General features: G+C 35.7%; 1 protein-coding gene across 1 annotated transcript; it reads right to left on the bottom strand.

Annotated features, from left to right (window-relative positions):
• Positions 1 to 2,875: 2,875 nt before the first annotated feature.
• On the bottom strand, positions 2,876 to 10,206 carry LOC120068056 (Metal-dependent phosphohydrolase). The gene is made up of 8 exons (XM_039019724.2): positions 9,636 to 10,206; positions 9,201 to 9,325; positions 9,078 to 9,115; positions 4,277 to 4,387; positions 4,081 to 4,160; positions 3,824 to 3,860; positions 3,692 to 3,733; positions 2,876 to 3,172 (listed from the first exon to the last, which is right to left on the bottom strand). The coding sequence occupies exons 1-8, from the start codon at positions 9,918 to 9,920 to the stop codon at positions 3,087 to 3,089; spliced, it is 804 nt and encodes a 267-aa protein (XP_038875652.1). The 5' UTR covers positions 9,921 to 10,206; the 3' UTR covers positions 2,876 to 3,086.
• Between the last annotated feature and the right edge of the window lie 3,692 nt (positions 10,207 to 13,898).

Consider the following 13,898-nt stretch of genomic DNA (forward strand, 5'->3'; position numbering starts at 1 on the left):
GATGACTTTTGAGGCATCTAGGTAATTTTAAAAATTATACAAATTAAGGAGAGATTAATCATTAAACACTTAAAAATTATGTTAATGTGAGCTTAGTTCAATGGTAATTGGCATAAACTTCCTCCTTAAAGGTAGAAGGTTGGATCCCTAGTTCACAATTGTACTATAAAAAAACACTTAAAAAATCATAAATGTAATTTTAGTTGCTCATTATTCTATGACCTGTCATTATTTGTAATTGATCCTCAAATTAATATGTAATTTTATCATCATTAGAAAAAAGAGGCCTTTTTAAGTATAAAAAAAATATTTCTAGCACTTTTGGAACTTTATACTATAAAGAATTTTGTTTAAAATAATATTTTTTAATAAATAATGACAAAAATAGGGTTAGGGGAAAATATTTTCAAAAATAGGTATTTTGGAAAAGTATTGACAGATTTAGGGTAGTGAAATCGTGTACCCGGTACACGATTTCCATGTGGCAAACCACGTTAGCTGACTGGTTGACCGTTTAATCCATGTGGCAGATTCAATCTCGCTCTCGCTCACAATCTCGCTCTCTCTTACAATCTCGCTCTCTCTCACAATCTCGTTCTCTCTTACAATCTCACTTTCTCAATCTCGCTCTCTCAATCCAACTTTGAACCTTGAACCATATAATGTTCTAAGCTCAATTATGCATGCTCTGATAAAATTCTGATGTTGAACCTAATTTTTATACTTTAAACAAAAGAACTATTAATACAAACGAAAAAATAATACAAACATAAACATAAACTCATTATGCAAATCTTCTAAAACTCAAAAGAACTATTAATTGTAAAATTCATAAGCGAACTCGTGTACCAGGTACACAAGTTTGCTTGACCGGTCAACCAGTCAGCTGACCATAAATGGACTCGCCACATGGAAATTGTGTACCAGGTACACGATTTCACTACCCTAAATCTGTCGATACTTTTCCAAAACATCTATTTTTGAAAATATTTCCCCCAACCCTATATTTGTCATTATTTATTAAAAACATTATTTTAAAAAAAATTCTACTATAAAGTCTAAATATTTTTAGAATTTTTATATTTATAAGATTTTTTCTTTAAAAAAATAATAAGGTAAATTATAGTTGATTGAAATTTCTCAATCAACAGCTATACTCAAGTCAACTATCATTTTTCAGTATATCATTAATATTTTTATAACTTATTATAACTTGAAAGTTATTAAAAAATCATTGTTGTTTTCGTTACAAATCCTCACATTTTAAAAACGCGAGTATAAAATATGAATATATATATATATATATAACCTGAAGTATCCCAGCATAAATTAAATAAGGGAAAATATTAATTAAAGCAAGGATGCATTAAAAATTAAAAATAAACACGGGAAAATATTATTTTATTTTAAACATAAAATGTTAAGATATTTTTTTTAAAAAAAAATTTAAGGATTAAATTAAACACACAATTGAATGTTGTTTATATGATTCAATATTTTTTTTTAATTTTTAAATAAATTATTTGAATTTCGTGAATTTTATTTTCAATTAGATCACATTTCCCCCAAAAGAAACAACAATTTGAAAAGTAGGTTCCATTTAATTCATTCGATGTTTTTTTCTTGTATTCTATATCCATTATTGATATTTGGATCCACTTTCAAATCTGTAATAAAAATTACAATATGATTGACAAGTGAAAGATATTTAATTCAATTGAGTTTAAAAAATGCATCGATAACATCACTATTATGATTATCACTATTATTACTATTATAGCATGAGAATTATGAATTTGTCATACTTACTATTACTGTTGTCGTTGGAACCTAAAGGATGATAATAACATAATTTTCAATAAACATGATAAGAACAACTCGATTATAGTTTTAATTGTGGCCTATTACAATTGATCTATCAATAGAATCACATTACGATTATACTCATTTTCATTACAGGATCGATAAATGTTGACCTTAATTCAGTTTTTTCTAGCAAATTGACAATTTCACGTGCTGAAGGACTAGTATCATTAAATAAGATCATTTTATTCAATAATGAAAGAAAATTTTCTCCTCTTAAGAATTTATATATATTTACATGAAACTAATATTTCAAAATTACCAAATTTTCAAACTCCGCAAGTTCATACAAATTATAAGTTCTAGAAATTAGTTTATTCCTAGTAGTCATCTGAAATCCAAGTGTCAAAAAAAAACAAAAAAAACATTTTATCTTTTCAAAAGTTAGTATTAATGACAAGATAATAGATTTGTGACATAATATTATCAAAGAGGGGAAAGCTTTCCATCCTTTCAAACTGAGGAAGCTTACATTTATTTATTTATATGATTTTTAGGATTGTTTTTTCATATATAGAAAAATGAACCAACTTATTTAGCGACATCTATCGACATCTATCATTAATAAATATCGATAGATGATAGACTTACATTTTAATATATTTGAAAATATTTTCAACAATTTTACGATTTAAAACTATTACCTTAATAATTATTATTATTATTATTTTTTTTTGAAAAAAAAGTCAATGACATGAACTCATTAAATTCAAATTCAAGTTAAACATCCGAATACATAATTCAAATTTTTTTATATTAAAAACTAAATAGTTACCAATTAAATTTATAATTTAACCCAAGTATCCTACATATACAAATATATAATAATAATAATAACTAAAGCCACTTCTCCCGAACTTTGCTGCGTTTTGATTCAAGATTCAATCTGGCTTTTGACACATTGGGTTTTGAATTTGAACAAACAAATTTTCCTACCTACTTCTTAAATGCCAAAACTCATAGACAAATGAACTTGGTTTTCAACTTGATCAGATCCTAGTGAAAAAAGCAGTATTTCAACATTATTATTCTTTATTTCCCTTTTTTTACTCCCTTTCTTTTCAAATTCATTAGCAGCAAATGGTGGGTTAAGCTGCTGTAAAGATTTGGAGGCATTTAAGATGCCATCACCAGAAGTGTGTTGTTCTAAGATACACAAATTCCAACTTTCTAATAACTTGTATATGTAAGTTGGATGAACAGTAAAAGAAGTACCTAGAAGATCAATTATGGCTGTTTGTCAATCTAGAATTTCTTCTGGACAATACTTCAGCTGCCCAACTCTTTCCTACATCAGTCTGAAATTTTCCTGAAAATGCAGCAATAACAAATTCATTTGCAGTTAGCTCTGTCTCTAAAAGCATTAACAAATTTCAATCAGGTTTCTGGGGCTTTTATTTTGATTCCAATAACTACATGCCACTTAAGTATTTATATTGAAATGACATGAAAAAATAGACTAATCGTTTGGCATGATGTAGCACAGGGGAGAAAACTAGCAAGATAAAATAAGAACGATGCGTCGTAAAATTTGAAGAGTGGATAGGTGAATATATTTAAAACCTTGTTCTTTGACCACCCCACCCTTATTTTATTCAAGTAGCCTCATCTTTAATTACCCGTTGCCATATTGTGTCGAATTATCATGCATTAATCTGATAAGCATGTCATATGAATATTTAAGTAATGATGCTAACAGGTTGGACTTGATAAAATAAAAACCAAAAGATCAAGAATGTAATTGAAATTGGGAAAAAGGCAACCATCTATATTTGTTGACTAAATCAATAGTTTAACTTAGAAGGGCATATAACAAGTAGAAATGTACCAGCTGTTGAATGGAAAAACTCATCCAGCACCTTCCCATGTTCTGCCAATGTAATTAAATTCATGTCAAATATCAAATTTCAAACCGCTAACATTTATTAATAGTGCAAGTTAGACGAAGTTACGGAGTTACCTATTTCATATTCAAATGCTTGAAGAATCAATTCAACCTACAAAATACACCACATTCAGCAAAGGCCTGTTCTTAATCTAATGTAACCACCAACATAAGCATAAACATTTAAGACATTTACTCCGTTCCTTAAAAGTTGGAGGTTCAAATACTTACCTTTACATTTATGGTACTAAAAAAGAAAAAAAAAATCTTATATAACCAACACAAAATACAATCTGCGGATAGTTTATGAAGATGAAACTAAGACAACATACTTTATCAAAGTCCTTCACAAGATTCGCCTCCAATGAAGAATTGTTTTCATACTCTGCCCAAAGTTCTTTGATCTCTTCGGCTGTAAATATTTAAAAAGAAAAAAGAAAACGAAAAGAAACCAAAAAGAGAGGAGCATGATTAACACAACTACTTTCCGCCCATTAACCAAACCCAAATCTAAGAATATTTTCGTACCTCTCATGCCTCCACCAAGAAGTTGGCACATTTCATGTAAAGCTGCTGATTCTCTTCTGCTCTTTTCTTCTTTTGGCACACCATCAGATGGCGTTATATCTCCAACAATAGCTATCATAATCCAAATACAATATCAACAATTATCATTCAGTAGAAAACATAAATATTAGCCAACTTGAAAATCAATGTAAGATAACAGGCAAATAATAACACATTTCAATGTGATAAAAACAATATCAATTATATGGAGATAACAGTTTCCCATTGATCCACATGAACTTATTGGCTAAAGAAAAGATATTGGGTAAAAACAGATAAATATGCCAGTTACATCCAAATTAAAAGAAACATGCACAGTGGACTTTTGATGTTGAAATAGATAGTCTCAGGATGATAAAGATGGATATGTACATGCCTCCTATATTAATTAAGTCCCAAGCAGTGTTCACGAAGATTAGTAATCAATACAAAATCTGATAGCAATATTATGAACAAAAATGGCACCATATAAGTAAAAAATGCGCAGCAGCAACCCCGAGATAAACTCTTAGCAGTACCCTTGGCAGGTGGTCTCTAGGTCTTTGGACTTGGGGGGTTTAGGTATCGGAAAAGTTAGGACAAGAAACACAGCCCTGTTGGCTAAATGGCTCTAGCGATAATATCATCACATCTGTACCCTTTGGCATAAGGTTATTGTTAGCAAGTACGGGCCTCGTCCCTGTGAGTGGATCGGTGACTCAATGAGGGGTTAAAAAGCACTTTCAAAAACCCGTGGAAAGTGATTACATCTGTTGTTTCTCTTCTTTCTTCATTTATTCATGCTGACATTAGTGACAGGAGGGGTACCTATTTTTGGGAAGACAAATGGTTGTGGGACAAACCCCTCTGCTCCCTATTCTTCGTTTGAATCATTTATCCTCCTTCAGGAGTCTTACGGTTGCTTCGATATTCGGTTAGAAGGATTTCCTGTCTTCTCCTTGGGCTTTCGTTGTCCATTGACAAATGGAGAAATGCCAAATGTCTTGGCTCTTCTTGCCTCTATTTGCCTGAGACCATGGAGAGATGACTCCCGCCTTTGGTTTCCTAGCCTTTTCAAAGGTTTTTCTTGTGTCTCTATTTTCCATTGCTTGACCAACCCTTCCTCACTGAGAGGAACAACAAAATCTTCAAAGGGCGTGATAGTCTTTTTGGCAATGTTTGGTCTCTTGTTAGATTCTCTGTTTCTCTTTGGGCCTCGGCTATTTTGTAATTATTCGCTTGCTCTTATCTCTCTTGATTGGAACCCCTTTTCATCATTTGGCTCCTTTTTTGTGAGTTTTTCCTCTTTTGTATGCATGTGTATTCTTTCCTTTCTCCTCAATGAAAGACAAGTTTTTTTTCAAAAAAAAAAGAGGGATAAACTCTTGAGCAAGAGTTGAACAATGTGTTTTCTGTAATACCAGCCATTACTAAATGCTGAAAAAAGGATTGAAAACAAGGATTCAGAGTTTCAATGCAGAATTAGAACAAAAAGAAGAAACCAGAGGCCTAGATATAACCCACGAGAAAACAAGTTCTAACATAAAATAGGTATCATATATATAACACATACAACCAATCCAAGCATAACTAGGTGAATAAGACACAAACTACCATCTCAAAAGTTGATGGTTAGATCCCCATTCCGACAATTGTTGAACTAAAAACAAATAGATAAAACACATGCAAAAACAGATTTGGTTAAACAGATGCTCAGATATAGCCAGCAAAACAGGTTAATAGAGGATTTTGAACAATATCATGAAACATGCTTGGATTGGAGGAGAGATCTCCTCCCTTTCCTATTTTCCCTTTGCTTAGGCTTCTAAATCATCCATTCTCCCCTGTGGAATCTGTGACCATTTCTTTGGAACAAAGAATAACCTTTTTTAGGCAAAAGAATAACCTATATATTAAATTGATTTCCATGCCCATTTCATGACCGGCCTTCTATTTATCTTCCACTTCAGCTAAAAATACTGAGGACTCTGAATCCTTCAAGGTTATTGAATTGAAAAATGTCTATTCAACCGTTAGATTTCTATTCCTTAAAAATGTGTAGAAAGTGCAGTTCCTTACGTAGCTTCCTCCAACTAACTATTGTGTTCTTCGAAGCGTTCTATTGAAGATCATGACCATTTGTAATTACACTACCATAAAGGGAAAAATAACCCCATCCAGAAGAAGCCATAGGAGATAGACGACTAGGCTTTGATGGTGTAGTGATTTGGACTCACTTTCGGGTCTCAACAAGACATGGGAATAAGAGTGACCAGCTGACCATCTGTTTTCAATTATTGTAAACCAGGGAAGTATATGAGAGAAAGATGACCTTGATCACACACCACACGTACTAAAATACCATGATTATTTTGGATGCAAAGAAGTATAAGAACTCAGAAGAAAATTTCATATAGGAATTGTAACACAGAATGTTTAACAACCAATAATACCTTGATTAACGTTGCCATTTTTTAAGGAGAAACCATGCTTTTGAAAAAAAATGAATGCATACAAGGACATACAAAAAATAAGCCTCCACCCAAATGAAGTCAATCTATAACAAAAAGGGCTACAATCAACCAAAATAAAATCTAAAGAATAATTACAAAAATCCTTAAACATTGAACCTCAAAGAGAAACAAGAAACCTAAAGGTCTGTTTGATAGGTAACTCAGATTCTGTTTTATGTTATCAGATTCACTGAATTCAGTGAATATGTGTTTGGTTGGCTGGTTGAATTTTATTTCCAAAAACTGTTTTCGAATTCTGTGATCCAGATAGTGCAAATTCTGAAAACAACTTTTTTATGTTTTTAAGTATCCAAATTTTGAATTCAAAATTTTAAAATGCAGAATTATATTAAAAATGATAAAAACAATAACAATTACACTATTTCATATTACAAACTCAATTATTTTTGTTAAATTTAAAATATGTAATATACTATATCTATTATATGATATTACAAAATAATAATTATACAATAATTTTAACATAAAACAAGTTCAAAAATTAATTAGTAATGGTTTATATTCAACCTAGTATTTAGTGAATAACTAAATATATCTTCAATCACATTTTGAAAATTTGTTTAAATTGAAATTTAATTTCTAAATCTGCTACCAAATACATACTTGAAAACATGAAATACAACTCTGTTTTAATTGAATTACTTGTTTTCAAATTTCTGTTTTCAGATCGTCTACCAAACAAGCCCTAAGGGATTCGTTTTCCTTTTCTAAAGAAAAAAAAAACAAAAAACCTAAGAGACCAATCATCCTCCGATCTCTTTCAACCGCTCTAAAGATTTTGTTGTTCCCTCAACCCAAAAGCCCTAAGCCTTGCAAATTCGCACAAATGCCAACAGGCCAAAGAAAATGCTCCTTGTCACAATAGAGAGTGTGAAGGAGCTCCAACCCCTCAACTGTAGAACTACACCCTCTAGGCCAGGCTAAGAAGAAACCAAATTCTTAAAAGGAGAGGAATCCATAGACTATTTGCCTCCCTGAGAAGATAGATGATTGACTTTATCCCCCTCTTTGTTGTTCATGAACTTTATCCCCTCTTTGTTGTTCATGAACTTTATCCCCTTGTTGTTGTTCATGGACTTTATCCCCTTCTTGCTGCTGCCTGTGCTTCAAAGGACAGGAATCCATAGATCATTTGCTGTTGAGAGGAATCAATAGATCATTTCATTGCTCTTTTGTGACCAAAGGTTGGCTATTTATTCTAAATGAGTTTGGACTGTGTATTTGGTTGCCTGAGAAGATAGACAATTGACTGATTGAGGCTTTGATAGGGAGCTGCTTCAAAGGAAAGGCCAAGGTTTTGTGGGATTGTGCAGTTAAAGCAATGGTTTGGTTATCTTGGAAAGAAAGAAATCATCGTCATTGGAACTTTTAGAACAACTTCAATTTAGAAGATTCTTTTGTCTAAGAATATAGCACTTGGCTTGGTGGAGTTCAAGTAAAAGATTATTGGAGTTTTTATAGTCTTGCCTCGATTATTAGAAATTGGAAGGATTTTTTTGTAATAATTTTCCCTTTTGGGAAGGGGATCTCTCTGCCCCTTACCCCTTAGTTGTTCTTCCTCATACAGAGGATTAAACATTACCATGTTCGAAAAGCATATTCACAACACCATAGGAGGTGGTAAGGATCCTCCTTTGCACCTTTGCAGGGGATTAAACATTACGGCCTTATCATGACAGTCAACTTCCTCTAAACTAAATCCAGGGCATTAACTCTTACATGAAGGACCTGCTACACAAAAAGATTTAGAAACTTTAATCTTCCATAGCAAGGAAAAGATGAGGTGACTAAGATGAGAGGGATTCACCAAACACCATAAAAAAGAATTGAACATCCCAAGGGGTTGTGGGATAGACCCCTCTGCTCCTTGTTCTCTCTTTTGAATCATTTATCGTCCTTCAGCAATCATATGGCTGCTTCGATTTACCCAACAAGGCCTCATTTCAGGGCATGAGATTGCCTATACGGCTATACCTAAACCCCCAAAATTCAATAGCTTGGCCACCACATTCCACCTCACTAAATGAGACCACTCCCCCCTCATCAACCCCTTTCCATAAGAAATTCCTCGTAAACTTCTCCAAAGTTATATTGATTGATCTAGAACCTTAACAAGGAGAGTGTTTTGATAAGAATAAGCCTACCTCCTTTAGTCGAATAGCAATATCAATACCACTACTCGAAAAGAAAATCTGCATAATCGCTAGAATTAAGTTCTGGAAATTATAAGAATTTGTGTCAGAAAGTACCTTCAGCAATATCATGAACAAGGGCTATCTTGATACACCTGATCAAAGGACAACAAGGACAGAGAGAAACAAAGTTCAATAGAAAGACCTATATAGAATGTTAAAGGCCTGAAGAAGGGCAACCTTTCTCTGTTCACTCCTGGAAGATCACCGGCTATCAAACTCATCAAAGCCATGCGGTACATATGATCAGCAATTGATTCGGGACCATTTATTCCATGATTGATCCAGCCCTTTCTCTTTGTAGTCTACAAGTAAAAGAGAATAGCCAAATGATTACTACCTCTAATGGAGATAATTTTCAGACCACCTCGTTCTCCCATTACGCATAAACAAATATCAGTTCTTTTGCCAACAATGAAAAGAAACTGAAAATGAATTCTCATTGGCCAAATAATCCAAAAATCTCTACTGACCCAAAAAAAGCAACAAAACCCACTTACCTACCCTGTAGTTCATTTGATATTCTCCAAGAATCAGACAAAAAGAAAAGTTTAACGAATTCTTTAGAATATGAATCAAGAAAATCCCCTCCTCCCCCTAAAACTGAGCGGATACCTTAAGCCGATGGCACAATGTGAGGAAATCGATAACCGATGACGACGACGGTGACGGCGAACCAGTGGAGCCGAAGGAAGTTCCGGAATGGTCCAAACCAAGGGGCTGCTGGGATCCATAGCCATCAGTACTCGGCGGCTGAGCACGAAGTGAGACAAGGGTCCGCCAGGGGAAAGCAGAGGTGGACACAGGGCGCAAGAAGATGCGAGAAACGAAAGCGAAGGAGGAACGAGGCAGTGAGGGAAGCGGCGAAGGAGCGAGATGGGTCGACGAATTAACAGCCATTGGTGAAGAAGAGCGAGATGGATGGAAGAATTTGGGGAAGAATGTGAAGGGGAAAAACGAAAGCGGCAGAAATGAGTTTGGGTAATGGATTTAGAGAGCGATGAAATAGGGTCCGGAGTTGGTGGTGTTGGCGTGTCTTTTGGCCGTAGGAAGAAAGAGAACCACCGCAAGAAAGGGGCTGTGTTCCCACAACAAAGCACGTGCCGCTAACAACGATGTCTGTTCTGTTCTCGGAAATTTCTCTTTCTTCCCTCGTTTCTTGGCTTTTCTTCAATGGAACATTCATGGTATATTTGGCATCTCCCTAATCATTATAAAACAATTACATTTTTGATACACCATTTTTTTTTTTTTTTACTTATATTGCATTTTGATGTATATACTCTCAAATTTGTAATATTTATTTTGACGTATATACTCTCAAATTTGTAATATTTTAGGTGTAATTTATGCTACATCCAATCTTCAACCATCCCTTCATCATAAAATGAAAAATATTTAAAAATATTATAAATATCATTGTGGTGGATAAAATTAAACCCAAATAGTATAATTAAATCTAAGTTTTAGGTAAAGGCAATTGAGCTAAGAAGGTGGACTAAGGAAAGCCAGTCAAGCTCGATAGGCAACCCAAGAATGGAAGCCAAGCTAATAGACTTTCAAATGGCTTTTGACTAAAGGAATATTGTATCTTGTGCATATTGAATAATATATGTATAGTTAAGATGGTTATTTTTAAGACTGTTTAGTTACCTATTTTAAAGCAATATTGTATCATTTTTTTTTTTTTTTGTCATACATTAGATTTTCAAGAAAACGAAAAATTAATGGAAACCTCTTTTAAGATGGTTATTTTAAAGACTATTTAGTTACCTAATTCCATTTGTGCAGCTCAATTATTAGAGAGTATAACACATTAATAATAATTGTTGGTAAATCGAAAGGCATACTTCCACCCAAAGGTCGAACACATTAAGGGTTGAAGTTTGTAACAGCCCGAATAATGATGGTTCAGGTAGAAAACGGATAAAATAATGATTAATGATGGCTTGGAAGCTGAATAGACAAGCTATGTTCGATTATTACATGGACGACCTATATAATTCAAGTGGTATCGTCAAAGAAAGGTATGCTTTTCAACCTATGTTAATTGTTACCAATTGACTCAAATTCAAACCCGATTCTAACTTGAGTATCGGAGTGGATTTGGCTCAACACCACACCGGTGTTAGCTTTACTCACTTTTCTTACAGGATATCCAGTTATTCTCTTCCAAATACAAATTTACCGTTGGTGCAAATTTCGGTATCAACAGTTGGCGCCGTCTGTGGGGAAAATAACAATGTCCGTTAGCCTTACCACCATACTTTGTGTTCGAACCATGAGTAGCAATATGAATAGAGAAAATCTCCCAACTGATTGGGATGATTAAGATCATGAACGTCACCCAAGGTGGCAACCCACACGTGTTCAAGAAGCTTACGTAGAGGCAGCCCATCGACTTGAAAATGAGCCAGCTCCGGAGTACGCGGCTCTAACTGCTAAGGTGGATAGCTTAGGTCAGAATTTGAGCCAGATTATGGAGATGCTCAGATGACCGAACCGTATCATCAAGGGCATCAAGAAAAATGTTATCCACTCTCCTGAGGAAAATAAGCGTGATGGGAAGCAAAGGTACAATTTGGGACAAAGCACCACCCTAGTGGCCCGAGACCCAGCCAAGGGTAAAGGTCCGGCAATTAAAGGGATGGGAGAATCTGAGGTTTCTGGACCAAAGGCCTCAGAGAGGTTGGTTCTAGGAGGAAATGATCGGCGTACAGACGGTCCGGGTCGGAAAAAGTAGACACTCATTGATCACCACTCTCGAACCCCTACTGTTCGAAACTATGCTCCGATTAAGAGCCAACCTAGAAGGTCTCACACATATCAGGGGTGATCAATGGCCCGAAAAGGTGACCAAGTGAAAGCTCGAAAGATGGAGTAGGTTGACAAATTTGACCTAGGTACAGACTTACAGGATCTTATCAATCAAAGGCGGAGGATACAGGCCGAGGATGACAGAGAAGTAGATAGTCGACCATAGGCAGTCGAGTTACAACGCATCCAAAACCAGCTAGGAGATATCAAAAAGGCTCAGGATCATGAGGGGATGGACCTAGATAATTTGTTGGATCAGGTAGACCTACCCTTTACCGATGAGATCATGCAGGAGCCGGTACCTCCCAAATTCAAGTTGCCAACCATAAAACCCTATGATGGATCGAAAGATCCAGTAAAGCACCTAGATACGTTTCGATCATCGATGGAACTCCATGGAGTCCGAGACGCTATTAAGTGTAGGGCATTCTTATTCACTTTGGCAGAACCCGCCCAGAAATTGTTTAGAAAGCTAAAAAGGAAATCGATAGCTAGCTAGGGCGTTCATTACTCAGTTCTTAGGAGTTCGAGATTAGAGAAAACCTCTCACTCATCTCCTCACCATTAAGCAAGGAAGAAATGAATCGTTGAGGGAATATGTTGCAAGATTCAACAGCGAAGCTTTGCAGATTGAAGGTTATACTGACGGTGCAGCTCTGACAGCCATTGTAGCAGGACTCAGAGATGAGAGGTTCCTTTGGTCTTTAGGTAAAAAAACTGCTACCACCTATGTTGAGTTACTTTCTAGGACCCAGAAACACATGAGTGCTGGGGAGCTTCTCCGCTCGATAGGTGGTCAAGAAGAAAAAACCACTCACCCGGATCACCACAGATCAAGAGGTCGATAAGAGGAATATCGTATGAGAACAAGAAGAGAAGAACGGAAGAACGACGTATAGCACAGGAAAAGACAACCCGAAAAGGCTTGCCAAGTTTGAGCGTTACACTTCTACAGTGTTCCCGTAGAACAGATATTAATGGAAATGCAAGATAAAGAAATGCTGAAGTGGCCTGAAAAGCTGAAAGCTGGGTCACATCAAAGAAACCGAGACAAATACTGTCTCTTCCACCGGGACCATGATCATACCACCGCTGAATGCTTTGACCTCAAGGAAGCTATAAAGACTTTAATTCAATGGGGACAACTGAAGGAATATGTGGGAGTAAGCGGAGACCAGAATGGCAATCAAAGCAAAACAACTCGAAGTAGAAGAGACCATATGCTGACTCCCCCAGAGAAATTAAGATAATTATAGGCAGATCGACTGGGGGCAATTCTAGAAGAAAGCAAAAGAGTATAGCTCGGGAAGCCCGACTTTCTTCAAGAGCCCAAGAAGTATGTTCTACTGCTATGGTGGATCAAGTTATTAGCTTTTCTGAGGAAGACGTGGCAAATCTACATCAGCCTCTCAATGACGCCCTAATACTATCGCTAACCATAGCGAACGTCAAGGTACATCGAATCTTAGTAGACGGAGGTAGCTCGACGGACATCTTATCTCTCCACGCCTTCGATGCCATGAGGCTGGGATGAGAGCGCTTGAAAAGAAACACGACCCCGCTATTGGAGTTTGACGGTCAGACACTATACCTCGAGGGCAACATAGAACTTTCGGTCACCTTCGGTGGAGGCATGGCCTGCATAACAGCAAAGGTGCAATTTTTTGTGGTAGATGACAGGTCGATTTATAATGTCATCTTAGGGAGACCGTCCCTATATCAAGTGAAAGCTGTTCCATCCATCTATCATTAGTTATTGAAATTTCCAACTCCAGAGGAATGGGAGTTATGAGAGGGGAACAATTGATGTCGCGAGAATGCTACAAAACTGCCATGAGAAATCCACAGGGCAAGGTAGAAGTTGTGTACGTTGTTAGCAATGTTGTCGAAAAAGGAAATGAGGAGGTGCATCACACTATAGAAGAGTTCAAATTCAGAACTCGAACCTCAACTCCCCTGGTGAGTGACTCTTCCGTCAGTGAGGTAGAAGCAGATGGCGTTATCGGTCTCCAACTGACAGCTGAACCTAGGTCCCGTGGCAAGCCAGCTGAGCCGTTAGAA

Source organism: Benincasa hispida, chromosome 12 (genome assembly GCF_027475165.1).
Source record: "Benincasa hispida cultivar pf3 chromosome 12, pf3_genome.v1.1, whole genome shotgun sequence".
In the NCBI taxonomy this organism is placed as follows: Eukaryota; Viridiplantae; Streptophyta; class Magnoliopsida; order Cucurbitales; family Cucurbitaceae; genus Benincasa; species Benincasa hispida.

What these genes read in the sequence shown, in the direction of transcription:
- LOC120068056 (XM_039019724.2), bottom strand. Translation starts at nt 9,920, where the DNA reads ATGGCTGTTAATTCGTCGACCCATCTCGCTCCTTCGCCGCTTCCCTCA. An exon ending in AGCATTTGAATATGAAATAG is followed by an intron (nt 3,734 to 3,823) that starts GTAACTCCGTAA and finishes TTACATTGGCAG; the next exon opens with AACATGGGAAGGTGCTGGAT. An exon ending in GTTTTTCCATTCAACAGCTG is followed by an intron (nt 3,173 to 3,691) that starts GTACATTTCTAC and finishes CTGCATTTTCAG; the next exon opens with GAAAATTTCAGACTGATGTA.